At 35.6% G+C, this 20602-nt stretch overlaps 1 protein-coding gene across 2 annotated transcripts; it reads right to left on the bottom strand.

The window, feature by feature from the left end:
- Positions 1 to 359: 359 nt before the first annotated feature.
- On the bottom strand, positions 360 to 20395 carry COQ3 (coenzyme Q3, methyltransferase). 2 transcript variants are annotated; one of them, XM_019643658.1, is made up of 7 exons: positions 20273 to 20395; positions 12367 to 12484; positions 9778 to 9930; positions 7248 to 7347; positions 5562 to 5804; positions 2339 to 2498; positions 360 to 1127 (listed from the first exon to the last, which is right to left on the bottom strand). In XM_019643658.1, exons 1-7 carry the CDS (start codon positions 20379 to 20381, stop codon positions 916 to 918), a joined length of 1095 nt encoding a protein of 364 aa, XP_019499203.1. In that variant the 5' UTR covers positions 20382 to 20395; the 3' UTR covers positions 360 to 915. The 2 variants fall into 2 exon arrangements, with proteins under 2 accessions (XP_019499203.1, XP_019499204.1); XM_019643659.1 differs by lacking the exon at positions 9778 to 9930.
- Positions 20396 to 20602: the final 207 nt, after the last annotated feature.

Genomic DNA, 20602 nt, shown 5'->3' with positions numbered 1-20602 from the left:
AAAGTGAAACAAAAGTAAAACCAAATGAGCTTAAAAGTGAAACAGGCTAGAAAGTAAAAGCTGAGCTTCTACTTGTGTCACATGCGTTCTATCCATGTTTGTCACAGTTGGTCCACACTCCCTGTGAATGTCCTTCTACAGCACTGGACTTCCAGAAAAAGCCAGAGTCTCACATACTTCAAGAATTATAAAAATATATTTCAAGTCAGTCTCTTTAAGTATAAAAATGTTAGCTGAGAAAGCAAATTTCCATAACTAAATTTTAAAATTGAGTTTAAAAAAAAAAATCTTTTCTACTTAAAAAAAAGATACCATAAAACATGTACGGAACTACATAAAGAAGTATGTCCAACATAATCTGAACTTCTAGATTTTAATGTTTGAATCCAAATCCAGCATATATTTTAATAATCCATTTGCTTTCCATTCAACTAAAATTTAAAGGAAAAATATATTTTATCTTCCCACATATAAGCGGTATAAAACTATATTTGGTTTTCATCAGTCAGAAACATAACTGCCTTTAACTAAAAACCAAATAAAGAAGAACATAGATGATACAGATTCCTTTAGATTAAAACATATTATAACATGTATATATGTGCATACATGTTGGAAAGAAACATATAATCTGTAAGATGAAGTGAAATATGCATACCCTATGGATATAACAAAGGCTGAGGAATATAAACTCCTAGATCACACACTACCTCAACAAAACGTTTTATATCCATAGAATAATCCATCGAAAGTAGCTGTTAGATGGAAAAACAAAAACTTTTATCCAAGGTTTTAACCCTTTTATTGACTTTCTTTTCTGTATGATCCTGTATATCTCAAATGATAAACTGTATATTTTTTGTATTTATAAAGATCGTACTTTCCCACCGTATTACTCCAGTCCTCAGAAACCATTCATTCCTTGGGCTCTTCGCGCACACCTGGGTTGGTGGAGGCTCTAGCTCCGAGCTCTTCTCCTTCCTCCTTTAAAACAAACTGGGCAGGCTCTGGGTCTTGGCGCTTCACAGCATGAGCTGCGTAGTTAAGGCTGGTGTTTTCAATCCAATGCCAGTAACCTGAGAAGGGGTTGTAGAGCATTCCTACCACACTTTGAACTGATAGACCATCTGGAAAAAAATGTATATCAGAAAGAGTAGATTTAATAAATATTTACCTTCCAAGTATGAAGAGTCTCATGCAACTCTCCATGTTAAAAACGGATTCTTAACTCAATGGGCAAAAATACTTTGTAACCATGTACTGGTCATTCTTTACTGTGGCATAGACCATAAACTCTGAACCGTAAAGCTGACTGCTTGGGTTCAAATCCCAGCTCTGGCACCTAGTAGATGACAACCCTGAGCAAGTCACTTAATCCTTTTGAATTTCAGTTTTCTCACATGGACAGAACATATATCACAGAGCTGTTAGGATTAGATAAGACTTGTGTGTAAAGTAGCACAGTGCTTGGAATTTGGTAAGTACTCAATAAACATTAGCTGTTAGAAAACATCTGCCAACAAGTGATTGTTCCTATAAGGCATCTTTAAAATGTTTTTCTACTCTATTTTCAACAAGGTTACTTGCAGAAATCTTTAGAACTTACTACCTTGCACTGGACTAATAATATTCCAATAAAACCAAGTTTATTGATGCATTGTTATCTGAAATAAAACCATGAGACATATATGAGTCGAGGATAAGATTTTAAAAGGAATACCAAATGCAAAATAAATGAACTGACAAATGTTATTACTTGACAGGAATTCAACACATAAATCGAGTGCCCATGACGTGTAAAGCAGAGGTAGGCGATGTAGAGAGTACCAAAAGGAGACAGAATTTTGACTTCAAGGAGCTTACAGGCCAAAAAGGGGCTTACACACGCCAAAATAGCCATAACATAAAGTATGCTATAAGTACCATAAAATACATGAAAAGTGGCAAGGAAGTTCAAAACATGTCTGAGTACAAGGAAAAATAGTATCTAAGATAAGCTGATACAAGGAGGGCCTCAACAGCACAAACTGAGCATGTATAATTAACAGACATTTGTACCTCATCCTTTAAAAAGTGAGGACTAAACAGCCAAAAAGTATTCACTGATCATCTGATTTGCTTGACGCTAGGTTAGGTGCCACAGGTAGAGAACTGGTATCTATCTATGCGTAATGCTTAATCCTAACTTCAAGGAGTTCATGACCTCGCTGAGGAAATGAAACCAATATCCTAACAATAGTGACCTACTGAATTAAGTGTGAGGTTGTGTGATTAATAATTATCAGTACATTAACAGTTCAGCCAGGCCTTGAAAATTGGAAAAATGCTTAATACTTACTTGATTCCAGAATGCTCTCTAAGTTTTCGGGTGAAACAAATTTCTCCCAGGTATGAGTACCTTTTGGTACAATACCTGCAACTTGCTCTGCAAAAACAATTCCCAAGGCATAGGACAGCTGAGTTTTGTTGATTGTAGTAATGAATAAAGAACCACCGGGCTAAAAAAATATATACATAGACGTTTAATTTTAAATGTCAGGAGTAGCATTTCGGTAAAGGCTTGGCTTCCTTCACCCTCCTTCCAAATAATCTAAGTGCAGCTAAGATACATAAGTATGAATAAAATGTAATTTATCAAAATAGTATTTTTTCTCCTGGGAAATTCATTATTAAAGGCAGTCCACTACAGACGCACTCACTGAGTTTATGCAACAGTGCTTACAACTCTTAAAATCACACATTACCGTGGCTTATATTTATACTGTATACATTCTTGTGTACATATCAGATACTTTATAACAGAAATAGAGAAATGAGATCAGGCTGCTCTTCCTGGTACTTGTCCTCATTTAAGCTTTAACATGTATCAACACTGTTTTCTCTTTGGGTGCTGAGCCTATCTAACTTGTTTGGTACAGCGTATAGCTCACATCTTGGGCAGGCGAGCAACGTCAGTAAGCGTTCTTTGACAAAAACATTAATGATTAAGATTTGAAAGTTTTTGTCTTATTTTGATTTCACTAGTATAAAGAAAATGAAGAGACCAAGGTAAGCACTTAGATGAATACAAATCATTTATGGGATTGTTTAGTCTGCCATTTTTTTGCCTGATGGGGTTAAAATGCCAGAGTCCCTCCAAAATAATCACCTTACTATGGGGTGCCAATATATACAGATTTTAAGAGATGTTATCTATATATTACTTTTTGAAGTTGAATTGAATTATGGTAGCAATGTGTAGTATGGTGTTCGTTCAAAAGATGGCATTAATCAAATGAATGCTAGCATCACCATGCGATAGGCAGGACAGTCAAAGAAAATGACGGAGGCATGGTTGTCATTTGAGAAGCACATGAGCATTTTGAAATGGTATTTGAAATTTGAGACCATTGTGGAAGTACAACGACAATGGAAGCGTGAATATGCAACAGAATCTCCAACACGCCTAACAATTGTATGCATTCATGATAAGTCTGAGATGCATGGTACTGTGTGTGATGTACACAAGGGAAGATCCGGGAGGCCTCGCACAGCAACAAGTCCTGCTTCTTCTGCCATGGTGTTAGAACAGTTTACACGCTTGCCACAGAAGTCTACCAAACAATGTTCACCATAATCAGAAGCATCACCACTTTGAGACCTCTTGTAATTGCAGAAGTGAAATGTGACTTGTATTCATCTTTTGTTATTGGTATATATTGAGTATTACAATTTTAATAGCTTTTTCCTTTCTTAAAATGTGTATACATTTTTTAGCACCCTCTGTATATCTCTGTGTGTGTGTGTGTGTGTGTGTGTATGTGTGTGTAGAGAAAGAGAGGGAATATATGTCAAATAACACCCCAAATCAAAAATAAAAAAGAGGAGGCCCTGAAATAATGGAATGTGCACTTAAATGAAATATCAGACATGATTTTATCACACATTCTAACTTTTCTCTGTAAAACTCCAGTATTCTAAAATGTCTTATTAAGAATCACTTATGTGTCAGTTATATCTTAATAGAGCTAGGGGGAAAATCACTAATGAATATCTAATCTGTGCTCTAAAAGATCTTACTCTAAGGAAATAGAGTGGTGAGCAATGGTTATTTATTTTTTTTTTGGCCATTTATTTTTTCTAAAAAATAGGTTTTCCATTAAAGCAAACATTAGTTCTAAATTCCACAACACCTGCATTTCTCATATGTGAAAGAACCTCCCCTCATACATACTGACTAACACACAACACAAAAATAATTAAGGAGCTTTGCTTGGAAAATAGAAGATAAGCCTAATAAAACTCATTTAAGCGGAAACAACAAGAAATAGTAACAGATTGAAGGAGACTAAGGAGACATGGCAACAAAATGCAATGTAGGATTTAGATTGAACCCTGCAACAGAAAAATGACATTAGTAGAAAAACTAATGAACTTTAACAAGGCCTGTAGTGTAATTAATATTATGTCGACGTTAATTTCTTAGTTTTGAGAAATGAGCCACAGGTTATATACAGGGCTAGGACTACAGTGAGGAGAGGGAGGTGCCTAGGGCACAAAACTGAAGGAAGCACTCACTCTCTGGGGTGTGCAAACGCAGGACTGGCACCGAAAAGCAAGTGCCTCCTTCACTTTGGTGCCTTAGATGCCTCACTTGCCTCACCCTAGTCCCTACCCTTCTTATGTAATTTGCTAACAGTAGGGGAAACTGGGTGAACATTCTATACTATTTTTACAACTCTTCTATAAATCTAAAATTATTATTTTTTTAAATCTCTTTTTAAAAAGCTCTATTTAGGTAAGGGCTAAGTATTTTATTCTTTTAGCTCTTGACCTTAGGGTGTTACCTCTTGAATACATAAACAACAGAGTTGATATAGTAATAATAATATTTATTAAAAGAATATTTAGAACCACTTTCAGAAGACTAAGCCTGTGGCAAATTATATAAACATAATAATATAATGGAAAGAACCACACTTGAAATCAAAAGATGTAGATTTAAGTCCCACATAAGTGCCTAGCGACCTCTGATACTTCCCAAATTCTGATCGTCATTGGTCAAGGGAGGTGATAACAATGCCTGCCTTACCTCCCTAACCTGGTTGTAGATAATATTAAGTGAGATCACATGTATGAAGTATTCTTTTATAAGCTGAAAATTGTTATATATAACACTGTATACAGAGATACTTAAATGCTAAGTCAATTTATGCTAATCATGGTTTTTACTGATTTTTAAGTATTAATCAAAACCAACTTCTTATTCATTGTCATTCAATGTCTATTAGGTATTTAATCTAGATGTTACCAGTGTACAAATACCACTACGCCTCTATTGGTTGTATTATAATGTTCAACACCAACACTTGTCAAGCTCCCTGGACACCGAGATCCTGGAGCTGGAAAACCCGGGTCCCTGGGGTCCCTGAGGGCATGCTGAGAGGCAGAAGCAATCTTCAGCAGAGATGCTGTCCCTTCATCCTGGCTGCCTGGTTTCGAGTACTGTGAAACATTTATTGCTATGGCTACATACATGCATTGAAAAGAGAAAACAAACAAGCAAACTCCATAAGTCTTACTTTTAACACTTGACAGCAGCACTGTATGAATGTTTCTAGATCAATCACATGTTCTACAACTTCGGAAGCGATGACACCATCAAATGTTTCTGCAGCCTCTCCCACAATCTCTTCCAGGGAACACGCTCTGTACTCTATCCTCCTATCCAGGACTGGATCAAATGATTTATGGCGCTGCGCTGTTTTAATGTTTTCATCCACAGGGTCAATTCCAAGAACTGAAGCCCCAAGCCGCCCTAGAGGCTAATGGCATAAAAAAAACGTTACCCACAGAAAGAAAACAGAACACATGTTAGCAATAAAAAGCTGATCAAAAAGGAAACCAGATTAACCACGACGGGATAACTACTGGAGATCATTTGTGGGTACAGGGGAGTTCATCATACCATTTTCTCTAATTTGTACATGTTTGAAAATTTCCAAATAAAAAGCTTAAAAGTGAGAACAATAATCATAACAACAAAAAACTGATCAAGAGCTACTTGAGAATAGTGAAAAAAAGTGTCTACATTCTCTCAGTACATTTATATGCATATACTACAGTACTGACACATTTAAAATGCAATAAATGTAATATATCATAAAAACCACAAAAATTTCTGGTATTCAAATTACCTGAAGAACCATTTTTTTCTCAATAGTTGTTTTCTGTGACTAGTTAGAAATGATTCGTCATAGCTAATTCTTCTTTCAACTTTTATATTCAATCACTTCCCATAACATACCCAAGTTTCTAAACACAGCCTTAATTTTTACCAAAACTTGCATAGCATTTATTTTATAACTTTTTAGTCAATAAGTTTAAAGTATAAATCAAACTGTTTTAACTTTAGAGACATAAGATCTGCAACAATAGACTGAGGAGATTATAGAACACGTATAGTAAAATCTTACTCATTGACAGTTAGATACACTACATATTCATGACTCTAAGGGATGTATTTTCATACATTTTACATTTTCTGAAATGTTATAATTGATATCAGAAGAAACCAGCCCACTGCCACATGAAGAACATGTTTTCTGTGCATGTGGAAACTTAGCTTTGTATCAAAGGCCTCTGTTAGGTGGTCAACTTGGCTGGTACAGACCTAGACAGAAACATCTCATTGAACCTGCTTCACTTAAATATTTATATCCTATTCTGTTGCTTAAAATACCTTTCAAAGATCAGATTATGATACAGTATTGAAATAATATTGTATTCTTATAGAAGAATACAAAATAGAGCTGCAGGACATAAATTTACTATAAGCTAAAGCAAACCTTCGTAGGGAGAAGGAGTTTTCTTCCAAGTACTCTAACGCACCTGAGAAGGGAAGAGCCGCACAGCAGGCAAAACTCTGTTAGGTTTTGATATTGAAGCAGTGCAAACGGACAGCTTATCACAGCATCTAAACCAGTGGAAATTACCTAATCTCCTGGGATGGAAGAGACAATAAAATTTTCAAAGCTATTCAAATGACCAGTGCCTCATATTTGTGTTAAAAAAAAAATCTTTCACTATAATTTTCTGAAATTTTTAAGAAAAAGTAGGTATTCCTTTTATAATTATAAAAATATTAAACACATTAGGCATTATTCAAATGAACAATATTGTTTGTTTAAAGGATAAATGAGGCATAAGCCCATTTCTTAATTTTTTTCCCCCAGTTAAAAATGGCAGGAATGTTGAAAATCACTTACTTCAGTTAACAATCCACCACCACAGCCAACATCAAGAATCTTCATCCCAGACAAAGGTTTTCCTGGCTGGTGATTAGCAACTGTTTTTAAAAGATTGTCTCTTAAAAAAAAAATTCAAAACATATAAAACAGTATTAATTTTATCAATTAAGTCTTAAAAGTGTACAATTTTCAAGAAAACATTAAACTCTCCTTTTAAATGGATTATTAATGTTTTCAGTAAACAGGTCTTTTATTTCAGCATTGATAGAAATGACTAGTTATGTTTAATCTGTAAGATATTTTTAATAATCGAAAGCAAGAGGTTTAAAGTAAAGCTTTTGAATTAACCTAGTAATAATTATGATTTAATTATTAGTTTAGTCGTAATCTAAGAAAAACTTTAAAAATAGTCCAGTTTAGATTAACCCAATTTTATTTGCTTGAGATATCATGTGACTTATTAGCTACAGTGTCAGTATTTGCTATACCCATTTCATGTTTGCAGCCAATAGGTTATTTTACAGGGCTTAGAAGAAGCAAATTGGAAATCTGTATTTTCAGAATTTGCCTATATTCCCTTGCAAATTGAGTCTCTTTCAATATTCTCAGTTAGTGGTGTTTTCATAATCATGTAAACAGGTATCCAAATCAAGTAAACTTAATTCTAAAATAATCATGGTAATACTTTGCCACATGGGCAAACATAAGCACACACACACACGCATGTGCACACACACAGAGACAGATATATTGTAAACTAAACTTTTACTTGGACTATATATGAATTTTAATTATATTTATATTAAAATAAATGTTATACCAGGGTGCCAAAAATGTATACGAGTGGACACTTTGGTCAACATTGCTCAAGCAGTAGTTCGCCATAATCAGAAGTGTCTGGATGCTGATGGTAACCACTTTGAGCACCTCTTGTAATTGCAGGAGTCAAACGTGACTTGTATTCATCTTTTTTTATTGGTATATATTAAGTATTACAATTTTAATAGTTTTTCCCTTCTTAAAATGTGTACACATTTTTTTGGCACAGTGTGTATATAATAAGAATATCTTAGGATATCTTTTATTGCTATTAAAATTAACTGACGTCTAAGAATAACCTAGATAGTGATTAAGCAGATAATTTCAGAATGTTGTAACATACAGAAAGGACCCATTTCAAATGAAGTCCAATCCATTCTTCACACATTGGCCAAAATGATTCCTTTATATCATAATTTAGATCATATCACTTTCCTTCAATGGCTCCCAATTATGCTCACAATAAAATCTAAACTTCTTGGGCTGGCCAAGTGGCTCAGTTGGTTAAGAGCTCGCTCAAGAGTGCGAGCTCTAAGCAACAGGGTCGCCGGTTCGATTCCCGGCCCAAGCTGAGCTGCCGCTGAGCTGCCCACAGGTGACAGGATGGCTCAGCTAAAAAAAATAAAATAAATTTTAAAAATAATAATAAACTTCTAACCATAACTTGTACTGTCTTGTGATATGTTTTAGTGTGATGTTTAAGTGATGGTGTCATGGTAGTTTGAATAGAGTAGTTCTCAAGCTGACAGTATACCAAAGTTATCTGGAAGGTTTGCTAAAACATAGTCTGCTGACCCTCCAAACCAGTAGGTCCAGGGCAAGACCTAAGCATTTTGCATTTCTAACAAGTTCCCAGGTAATACTGATGTTGCTAGCCCAGGGCCTACACCTTGAGAACCACTGATCAAGCCTAACAGAATGACATTTCCCTTTTCTTTGCCATAGTGTTTCAGTGATCACAAATTCAGTGGTAATAAAAAGGTAACAGTATTTCTCTTGTTGCTGTACTAGTTCTGGATGAACCACCAACACCATCAGGAAGCTCCTTGAGGGCAGTCTGAGTTTGATATTCTGTGTCTATTACAGTGCCTTGCCTATGCCATCTGCTCAAACGTGTTTAATGATTAAATGGACATAGGAATGAATGAACAATTTCTTGATAAATGGAGTCTGACGAGCCCTTGCCTTTACCTCCCACGGCAAACTATAAGTTCCTGAAGTACAGGGACTATATTTCAAATGATGACTATCTTTGTAGCTTCTCCAGGGTCTGGCCTCCAAGCTCTATACAAGGTAAGTGCTCCATAAATATTTGCTAAATTGAACCGTCCCAGCAGTATTCACTTTATTAGGACTGTCTAAAGGTCAAAGTTGCTATAAGGTGACCTTGATGCCATAGAACCCTAGTTCCTTTTCATAAGCATTTAATTCTAATTAATCTGATAATGTTCAAAAATGCTTCAAGTTAATTTATGAAAGCAGCCTAGAGCTTGGATATTATTTAAAAATATTATTGGCTTCAAACGATGAATATTGAAGAAAATCTTCCTAATTTCTAAAGCAAACTTAAAATACAGCATTTTGAACCTCAGTATAAAACAAGAGAAAATGAACTCAAAAGAAGAATTATTATTAAAAAGATGTGCATTTTAAGAAAAATGAAAAAAAATAACAAAAACAAACAAAAAAAAGAGTTGCATTTTAAAAGACAGAATTTCTGGAATGTTACCTAATAAATGGCACCCTAAGGTCATTCATAGAATGAAGAGGTGCATATACTCCTTGTTCATCCCACCACCTGTGAGCCAGGGCCAGGAAGGTTTTCACCTCACTGCTGTCTACAGTAGTTTGAGAAGTGCTGTACAGTCTTGTCCAAGGGTACCTAATAGGTCAAAATGAAGAGCCAGGCAAAAAACGCTGTTTTAAAACATGTAACAGGGACATATTATATAGAAAGATTTCTAATTTCTAATTTATTAGATTCTAAATTCCCATTTTTGATGTTTCAAAGCCAAGCTTTCTTATAATCATGCTCCTTATATACATATATAATCACAGATGAAACAGAATTTACTGCTTTCCAAGTAAGTTACAATGAAAATGAAACTATAAAACTTGGCCTTCTGGGTCACATCTAACAACAACAGCAGCAAAAACAACAATAAAAGCAGCCATAGTAGTAACCATTTACTGAGCACTTACTAAATGCCAATACTATTTAAGAACTCCACATATGTCATATGTCATCTCATTTAATCCTCACAGCAACTTTATAAGGTACTATTATCCTTATTACACAGATAAGAAAAGGGAGGCTCAGGGAGATTAATTAAGTGGTACAGCCAGGATTTGAACCCAGGTGCCTCCATCTTCTCTCCATTGGTACTGCCATCATCCAAACCAAGCTCCCATCATCTCTTGCTTAAATTTTGTCCTAGCCTTCGAGTTAGTCTGCCTGTTCCCTACCTCATCTCCCTCAAATCTGTTCTCCACAATGCATCCACTACTCTCCTCATCCTCCCCACTTCAGCCAAAGGGGTCTTGTTTCAGTTTTTTGAACCGCCCATATCTGCTCCTTCCTCACGTACTTTGTACACATTGTTCCCTCCACCTGGAACGTTATTCTCACATTCCCTCTCCCTCCTCTATGCACCTACTTAATTCCTCCTCATCTTTCAGCTTTGAATGGAATGTCATCTAAGAAGTCTTCCCTGATTCTCAAATCTCTCCTATTTTGAGGACTATACAACTTTATACTTCTTCATGGGCCCATGTGATTATTTGATCATGTCTCCCCATTAAAACGTAAGCACTAGGGCTGGCTAAGTGGCACGATGGTTAAGAACTGGCTTGGGACGCCAGAGGGCCCCGGTTCGGATCCCACATATGAGGGCCAGTGACACTGCCCTCCACAGCTAAGATGCTGAACAACAGCTCAACCTGGAGCTGGGCTGCCGTGAGTTGCTGGTGATGGCATAGGCTGCAGCCCCTGCTGCAGTGAGTTGCCATGGGCTACCGTGTGTAGCCAGCAGCCAGCGTGAGCGGCCAGCAGCCGCAGTGAGCAGCCGTCCAGAAGCCGGCGACTGATCTGCCTCGCCCAGGAAGAGCGCAATGATGGTGCCAACTTGGGCCAGTGAAGCAACGTCCTCCACAACTAGACTGAAGAACAAAAAGACAGCAACTTGTCTGTTCCCCTTCCCCCAATTCCCCAGTGCTGTTCCCATCCCCCCAATTCCCCAATGGAAAAAAAAAAATCTTTATAAAAAAAAACAGAAAAAAAAACGTAAGTACTATGAGAGCAAGGCATCGACTGTCTAGGTTACCATTTTATTCCTAGTGACTAGCACAGTTCCTGAAACACAGCTGGTGCTCAGGAAACATTTGTCAAATGAATATTCAGAGGGAGGAGGCCCAGAAAAGTATAATTAACCTAAAAATTTTTTTTTAATCAGATGGAATCAAACAGGGACTAAACAGGCATCAGACAGACAACTACACCAAGTACCAGGTCAAAGATCATGATAGGAAAATTGTCCAAAGGTTCTTGGGTAAAAGAGAATAAGGTTGTTATGTAGGAATAGGTAATGCCATTCAAATTTTCACTGTTTTTCTTAGCTTCATATAATACATTCTATATTGGTTACTTATTATCATCTTAAGAGTTAAATGTCACTTTTCCTTCATATTAATTATGACTATTACCCTCCTTTTCAATATGCAAAATAAAGGACTAACTTATAATAGATAACAGTAGGTGCATGCTCAGTTGACTAAAGAATGATTTCGCAGACATGGAATCTTAAAGGAGCTAGCTCATTTACAAGTAGAAACCTGCACTCATACCTTATCTCTATGCGATATTTTCTGCAGGGTTAGAAATTGGTTTATAAAATAAGAATATAGAAACACATTACTTTGATTCAATCTTACTACCTAAAACATACTTATCCACCTTATCATACTATTTCATTTTGCACCCAAATGATTTATAATTTTAAGCATTATTTGTGTCCTGTCATAAGGATATTGAGGAAGCAAAAAATACTTCTCCAAGTAACAGTCTCATATCTAAAATACAAGTTATCTCTGAATATGGATGAAGGGTATGCACCATATGCTGTATTACATTTTTCTGTGGGTTTGAAATATTCCAAATTTAAACGTTGCTGGAAAAATAAGAATATTTAAATAAATAAAAGCAATATAATCAAACCACATTAGCTATTACTTACTGACAGGGTTTATTAAACACAACCAATACAAAACTATTATTGCACATAAATATGAAAATATTTGCCACAGTAATGGATAAACTTACCTGTAAGTTTTCATTGTATTCAAGCAGGCAAAAGTCATTCCATACGATCTGGACCACGTGATTCTGTATTCTCGAAAAACCCATGGTTTAATTTGTAGAGTCCAACTGAGCTGATTCTCTGAATAAATTGAAAAAAAATTAAATGTCTAGAGAAAGCATTGCACAATAAGAATCTCTACCATGCATGTACTTGAAGAAACTATATTAAAATTGATAAAAGGATTTTTTTCTTAATTTTGGATTTTATTCTAAAATATAAAATAAAGATCTTGCATTCTGCCATGTAACTCTAATCAGACACTTCTGAAATTATAATTAGTAAAAATAAGCAATGCATATTTAAGTTTTTCATGCCATTAGTTTTTACATCCACATTATGCTGCAAAAATTATAAAAAATGAGATTTAAATTAAAACTACATTATCTTTTAAATTAGGGTAATACTGATTCTGAGATTATTTGTCAAAACTAGTTCAAATTCTGTCACTTTCATTTTAGCTACATGAAATGGATTTATACATATGCTCAACACCCTTTGCAGGAGAAAAAATGTCTTATAAATAAACACTCTTCCAGTCTATATGTTCAAACCTAAATAGGGACCTGCTTTATGAACTAATGCTCTGCTGCAGAACATTCAATTGTTCAACAAACATTTAGACAAAGTAGACCTTAGAGCAAAGAAAATTACTATGGAAAATTATTTTGATAAAAAGGAAGATCCACCAAGAAAACAAAGCAATCCTAAATGTGTATGTGCCAAACAGACTTCCAAAACACATGAAGCAAAAGTAGAACTGAGAGGAGAAATAGACATCTACAACTATAGTTGAAGACTTCAACACACCTTTCTCAGTAATTAACAGAACCACTAGGCAAAAAAGTCAGCAAAGATACAAAAGAACTGAACAACACCATCAACTAATATGATCTAATTGAAATTTACAAAACATTTCACCCAAACAAAAACAGGATACACATTCTTTCAAGCATGCATGGAGCACTCATAATGATAGACCATATCCTGGGATATAAAACAAACCTTTACAACGCTAAGAGAAGTGAAATCATATAAAGTATGTTCTCTGAGTATAACGGAGTCAAACTAGAAATAAATAACAGAAAGATAACATGAAAAGAATAAAACTTTGAAATTAAACAATATAATTCTAAATAATCCATGAGTCAAAAACAGTCTCAGGGAAAGAAAACTGAAATAAATTAAAATACATAATGTATAAAATCTGTGGACATAGCTAAAGCAGTACTTAGGGAGAAATTCATAGCACTAAATACTCATATTAGAAAAGACAAAAGATCTCAAATTAATAATCTAAGTTTCTACCTCAACAAATTAGAAAAGAGAGTAAAATAAACCCAAAGCAAGAAGAAAAAAGGAAATAATACTGATCAAAGTAGAAATCAATGGCATTTAAAAGAAAACAAAATAGGTAAGTCAAGTCAAAAGTTAACTCCTTGCAAAGATGAATAAAATTGATAAACTTATAGCAAGGCTGACAAAGAAAGAGGAGACCTAAATTACTAATATCACTAATTAAAGAGGGGATATCGCTATGAAGCCAACAGACATAAAAAGGATGATAAGGGAATACTGTAAACAACTCTACACAGTGAAATTCTACAAATTTAGACAAAATGAACTAATTCCATGAAAATCACAAACTACCAAAATCCATGCAAGATGAAACAGGTGACCTGAATAGTCCTATAACTACTAACGATATTGAATTCATAGTTAAAACCTTCTGAAACATAAATCTCCAGGCTCAGATAGCTTCACTGGAGAGTTCTACCAAACACCTAAAGAAGAAAAAACAAGAAAACAGTAGAGTGAACAATATCTCTCAATCCATTTTATAAAACTAGCTTTACTTTAATACAAAAACCAGACAATGATGGTATAGCAAAGAAACCACAGACCAGTTTTGCTCAGGAACAGACACAAAAATTCTCAACAATTAGTAAATAGTATCCAGCAACATATAACAAAAATACGATAGCACAACCGAGTGGGATTTATTCCAGGTATGCAACACCAGTTCATATTTTAAAAATCAATGTAATTTACCATGTTAATAATCAAAAGAAGAAAAAACACATATTCTTATTAATTGATATGGATAAAACATTTGACAAAAATCACACCCATTTATGACTAAAATTTCTCAACAAAGAATAGAATCTATTTCAATCTATAGAGCATCCATAAAAATCTTGGCTCACGTAGTACTTAATAGTGAAAAACTAACTGCTTTACCCCTAAAATCAGGAACAAGGCAAGAATATCCATTCTCAGGACTCCTTTTCAAAACAGTACTAAAAATTTTAGCCAGTGAACTGAGGCAAAAGAAAAAACAAAAAACAAACAAAACAAAAAAAAAAACCAAGGAAATAAAAGACCTACAAATGGAAAGAAATTAAACTGTCCTTATTTGGGGGAAAAAAAAAAGCCCTTGGAACTAAGATGTGAGTTCAGCAAGGTCACAGATTACAAGGTCAACACACAAAAAAGTCAACTATTTCTATATACTAACAATAAACAATTGGAAAGCAAAACTCAAAATGCTGTGTCATTTAAAATCAGTCCAAAACAGAAAAAAATACTTCCATTGTATAAATAAATTTAAAAAAATGTGTAGGGTCTGTATGCTGAAAATTTATATAAAACACTGATAAAAAGAAATCAAAGACGGGCCGGCCGAGTGGCTCAGTTGGTTAAGAGCTCGCTCAAGAGTTTGAGCTCTGAGCAACAGCGGTTCGAGTCCAGCCCGAGCTGAGCAGCCGCTGAGCTGCCAACAGGTAGCAGGATGGCTCAGCTAAAAAAAAAAAAAAGAAATCAAAGACAACCTAATAAATGGTGAGACATACCGTGTTCATGAATTGGAAGACTCAAATAAATTCTCCCCAAATTGATCTATTTGTTTAACACAATTCTTATCAAAATCCCAATAGCCATTCTTCTGTAAATACAGACAAGCTGATTGTAAAATTTATAGGAAAAGGCAAAAGAAATTGAATAGCTAAAACAAGACTGAAGAAGAAGAAAATTGCAGGAATCACAATAACCAATTTAAAGACTTACCAGAGAACTATAGTAATCAAGATAGTGTGGTATTGGAGAGGGGACAAACACACATATCAATGCAACAGAAGAGAGTCCAGAGATAGACCAAAAAAGTTCACCCAGCTGGTTTTTTTACAATGGTGCAAAAGCAGTTCAATGGAAGAATAGTCTTTTCAATAAATGGTGTTGAAACAATTAGACATTATAGACAAAAAAGAAAATATCAATCTTAATCTCAAATCTTATACAAAAATGATCTCAATATGGATTATTGATCTGAATACAAAACTATGAAACTTTTAAAAGAAAACTTGGGAGAAGATCTTCATGATTTAAGATTAGGCGTAGAGTTCTTACATCTGACACCAAAAACACAACCCTTAAAAACCCTTAAATTGAACTTAGTCAAAATTAAAAACTTTTGCTCTGCAAAAGACCCTATTAGGAAAAAAACAAGTCACAGAATGGGAGGAAATATTTGCAAAACATGTATCCCACAAAGGACTTATATCTGGAATATATAAAAATATTCTTTAAACTCAACAGTATAAAACAAAAAACTCCCATTAAAAAAAAATAACAAGTAATGCAATTATAAAATGGATGGGATACTGTAAAATAGATATAAAAAGACAGGACCATACAAGATATAGAAATGCAAATAAGCACATGAAGAGATGTTAAATATCAATAACCATGAGAGGAATGCAAATGAAACCCACTACATACCTATGAAATTGGCTATAATTTAACCATCCTGATATTACCAAGTGTGGACCAGGATACGAAGCAACTAGATCTTTTATATATTGCTGGTAGGAATGTAAAATGGTACAGACACCATGGAAAGCAGTTGAGCAATTTCCAATGAAGTTAAATATACACTTATCATACAACCCAGGATTTGCATTCCTGCACATTTATTCCAAAAAAGTGAAAACTTCTCTTCACACAAAAATCTGTACACAAATGTTCATAATAAGTTTTTCATCAGAGTCAAAAGCTGGAAACAACCAAAATATCCTACAATAGGTAAATGGTTAAACAAACTGGTGTATCTGTATCATGAAATACTACTCAGAAAACAAAAGGAATGAACTATTAATACACACAATACCTTGAATGGACTTTACGTTGAGTGGGGAACAAGAAACAATTTTTAAAGGTATATACTGTACAATTTCCATTTACATAACATTCTTGAAATGGCATAAATGTAGTAATGGAGAACATATCAGTGATTGCCAAGGGTGAAGGTTGGGGGATAGGGTCTGACTATAAAGGAGTAGTGCCTGGAAATTTCTTTGTGATTATGAAACAGTTCCATATCCTGATTATAATAGTCGTTACACAAATCTTTATGTGTGCTAACACACACACACACACACACACACACACACACACACAATGAGTGTATGTAAAGGTGGTGAAATCCAAATAAGGTCTGTCATTTAGTGAACAGTATCATACTAATGGCCATTTCCTGGCTTTGACAATGTACAGCGGTTAGGTAAGATGTTATCATTGAGGAATTGGGTGAAGGGCACATGGAAATTCTCTGTACTATTTTTGTAACTTAAATTATTTGTCTTAAATTTGTCTTAAATTATTTCTAAATAAAAAATTTTTTAATTAAAAAGTACAAAAGGGAACACTACAAAGCACCTCTCCTATCCTTGACTCTAGTTATCCAGTTTTCCTTTCTGGAGGCAACCAGTGTTACTAGATTTTTATGGAAGCTTCCAGAGATATTTTATACATATATCATTTTGGTATATCAATTTCTTTTATCAAGCTCTCTTATTTTATACAAAATGCAGCACAATATATACATTCTTCTGCACCTTGCTTTTTTTTTTACTTATCAGTGTATCTTAGAGATTTTTTTCTTAATAGAGCATAGCTATCTCATAATTTATTTAGTAAGCAGTCCCCTATTAATGGACGTTTATTTAGGTTATTTCTAATTTCTTGCTACTCCAAAAACATGACTGAATTACACAGGTAATTTCATATATTTTTGAGAGTAGCTGTAGATAAAATCCTAAGAATTGTGTCAAATGGCAAGTGTATTTATAAATTTGTAATTGCCATTCATAGATGTTGAACCTATTTGCAATCCCATGGGGAATATATGATCATTTCTAGCGGTGGTTTCCTTATACTGATAATACATTGATAGTCGCCCTTGCAATGTATTATCAAAAGTTTTTATCTTTGCTAATCTAATAGGTGAAAATACTATGTCAGTGTAGTTACAATTTATCATAAATTAGGTTAAGTATCCAAGGTGATGGTATTAGGAGATGGGCCATTGGAAGGTGATAGGTCATGAGGGCAGAGCCCTCGTGACTGGTTTAGTGCCCTTATAAAAGAGGTCCCAGAGGACACAGCAAAAAGGCTCCATCTATGACCAGGAAGCTGGCTCTCACTAGACTCGAAATCTTGGGCTTCTCAGTCTAAAGAACCAGAAGAAATAAATTTCTGTAATTGATAAGCCAACCAGTCTGTGATATTTCATTACAGCAGTTCAAATGGACCAAGACAAAAGGTTATTTATATTTTGTGTCTTGTCTTTTCGTAGTCTGTTAACATTTTTATCCTGATTTTTCTTGTTTTCTAAAATTTTGTTTTGTTTTTTTAATAGGCCCTTCACACTCTGGCCCAAATCCATTTCAATGTTAAAAAAAAAAAATGGTGCTTCTAGGCTTTTGCTGATGTTATCCTCTCTTCCACCACTTCCAAATTGACTACCTACCTATCTGTACTACCTTTTAAGACCCAGTTCAAATACATCAAGTCCTTTATGACTTTAGGCAGGTAAATGAGATATTATTGGAGAATTACATAAATTATGATACATAGATAAGGATATATAAGGTATTAATATGAAACTGAGCCTCAGAGATTTTAACACTGTCCCTGCGCTCTACTCAGTGATGACCCCTATCTCCCTCTGGACTCCCCTCTCTCTGTTAAATAAGTCCCGCAGTCATCAGTATTGCCAGAATTCTTGACCATAACTGAGAAAAACGAATTGTTTGTACTCATAAATAGAATGCTACCAAGTCCTTCTCTGCCTTGAATCTGTGATCATTCTCGTATTTGAGATTTTAAAGGAATGAGGAAAATTTTCATTTAGTTCAAGTCATTTATCCAGCACCTATCAGGCGCCATGCTGACAGTGGCCAAGACCCCTACCCTGCCAGTATCTTAGTTCCAGGATTCATCGTTTATTATCTGGATTACTCTAAGGCCTGCCTGGGTTTAGTGTTGCCTGCCTCCATCCCACTTTCTACACAGCTGCCAAATGTTATTTCTTAAACACAAGTCTAATTACGTTGCTTCTTCCATAATTTCCTACTGTCCTCAAGATAAAGTCAATCACAGGAGGTGTATGTGGCATTTCATGGCTCTGTCACGGCCTTAAAAGTCTCATCTCTTCCCTTGCCACTCTCCAGCCTCATCTCCAGCCCTCCATCCACACTCTCCTTTTCAAGGAACAGTTTGATGTTTCCCAGAAACCTCCTCGCAGACATTCAAGCTGGTGCTTTGGCTACTCCAACTGCTTCTGCACAACTCTTTCAAGAGAAGCTCCCTAAATATTGGGTTATTGGAAAAGTCATGACGCATTTTTGCAACGAAAAGCATAGAAAAATACGTCATGACTTTTCCAACAACCCAATACTTGTTTAAGAAGTTTCCCTTCCCTAACATGTATCAGGTGCTCCTTCTATGTCAACTCCCCAAATTTGGAAATATATTATATTTTTTTCTAAATTTCTGATTATAAAAGATGTTTACAAAAAGAAAAAATTCCAAAAAGTATATACTGAATGATAAAATAATAGAGCACCAACTCCACCACAGATAATCACTGCTAAAATATTTATGTATCTCTCTATTCACTATATATCTCCATCTATATGTTATCTCTAAGTTCATAATGGATACTGATTTGTAACTTACTTTAACACTATATCCTAATCATCTTTACGTGTGGATACACATTGATTTAAATCACCATTTTTATTGGCAACACTTTTTCACTGTATGAGAGTACAAACTTAACTCTACTGGTGTGCCTTTAAGTTTCCCATTTTTTGCTCATTATATCTTTATCTTAGTTATATTCTAACATTTTTTAAAAGAGACCATTGAGGTATCATTCATTTTTAAATTTCCAGGGCCTGGCATACAGGATTTATTAGTGTTTCATGTAAAGGATGAACTTAAGTTTCTGATTAACACTGTGAATTAAATAAACTGTCTTCTACGAGCATCATGCTCCGTGCGTTATTTTCGTGATCTTTGTTAATACAGTCTGTTGAATTAACCTATTAATCAAAAAGCAGTATAGCTGCCTTAAATTCTTTCTGATAAAAGGCAAGACAAGTGCAAACAAAACACAAATACAACGCTATTAATAACTAGGAGACAGCAGCTGGTGTGCCTGCCGCGGCAAAGGAAGAAGGCACACGACCTTGAGGCTCTGGCCGGCACACAGTGGTCGCCAGCTCCAGGGGCACTCAACCAAAATGAGACAAAGGCCGCTGGATCTATGGCGGGGGTCCGCGGGCAGCGCTCTCCTCGGCCAGACCACAAGCCTCAGCTATTCTTCCTAGCCTCTGGGAAGGGGCAGGCGATGACCCAGGCCGGCTGTCCATCGGACAGCGAGGGCAGAGAACGAAGAGAAGGGTCTTGCCCTGACCCCGCGGGGAACCCAGTAGCAGCCAGCCCGCCAACCTCTCCCGCGCGTGCGCATAACAGCTGGTCCGCACGGTGGGCTGCGTGCGAGGGGATCTCCGCACCCATACTCACCCGCCGAGGAAGTTAAGCGAGGGCAGCCAGCCTGTGAGGCCCGATACCCAGACCTAAGCACTCCTAAAAAATGACTCCCGGAGGAGCTGAGCTTGCGGGCTCCCAACATCGCGACAGGAAGGATCCGTGTCTTTTCCGGTCCCTCCCGTAAAAGATCCCCAACAGAAAGGTTCCGAGGTCTACTCTCGCACCATCAGGAGCCTACCTAAGCTCGGTTGTATTAATGGGTGTTGCAATTTATGACTAGAAGTTACTCTTCACGTTCCACAGCCGTTAAATTGTGTATGCAATTAAACTATAGAATGCTTCCATTATCATAAACTTCAAAAT

The sequence above is a fragment of the Hipposideros armiger genome, unplaced genomic scaffold, assembly GCF_001890085.2.
Source record: "Hipposideros armiger isolate ML-2016 unplaced genomic scaffold, ASM189008v1 scaffold_81, whole genome shotgun sequence".
NCBI classification, from domain to species: Eukaryota; Metazoa; Chordata; class Mammalia; order Chiroptera; family Hipposideridae; genus Hipposideros; species Hipposideros armiger.
The sequence above is the reverse complement of the archived record's forward strand: the minus strand, read 5'-3'. Positions and strand labels throughout refer to the sequence as shown.

Bases quoted from the DNA above. Each gene is read 5' to 3' on its own strand.
- COQ3 (XM_019643658.1), bottom strand. From the start codon at position 20,381: ATGTTGGGAGCCCGCAAGCTCAGCTCCTCCGGGAGTCATTTTTTAGGA. The intron at 2,499-5,561 runs GTAAGACTTATG...ATATTTTTTTAG, and splicing joins GCTGCTGTCAAGTGTTAAAA to CCCGGTGGTTCTTTATTCAT. The intron at 1,128-2,338 runs GTAAGTATTAAG...ATTTTTTTCCAG, and splicing joins AGAGAGCATTCTGGAATCAA to ATGGTCTATCAGTTCAAAGT.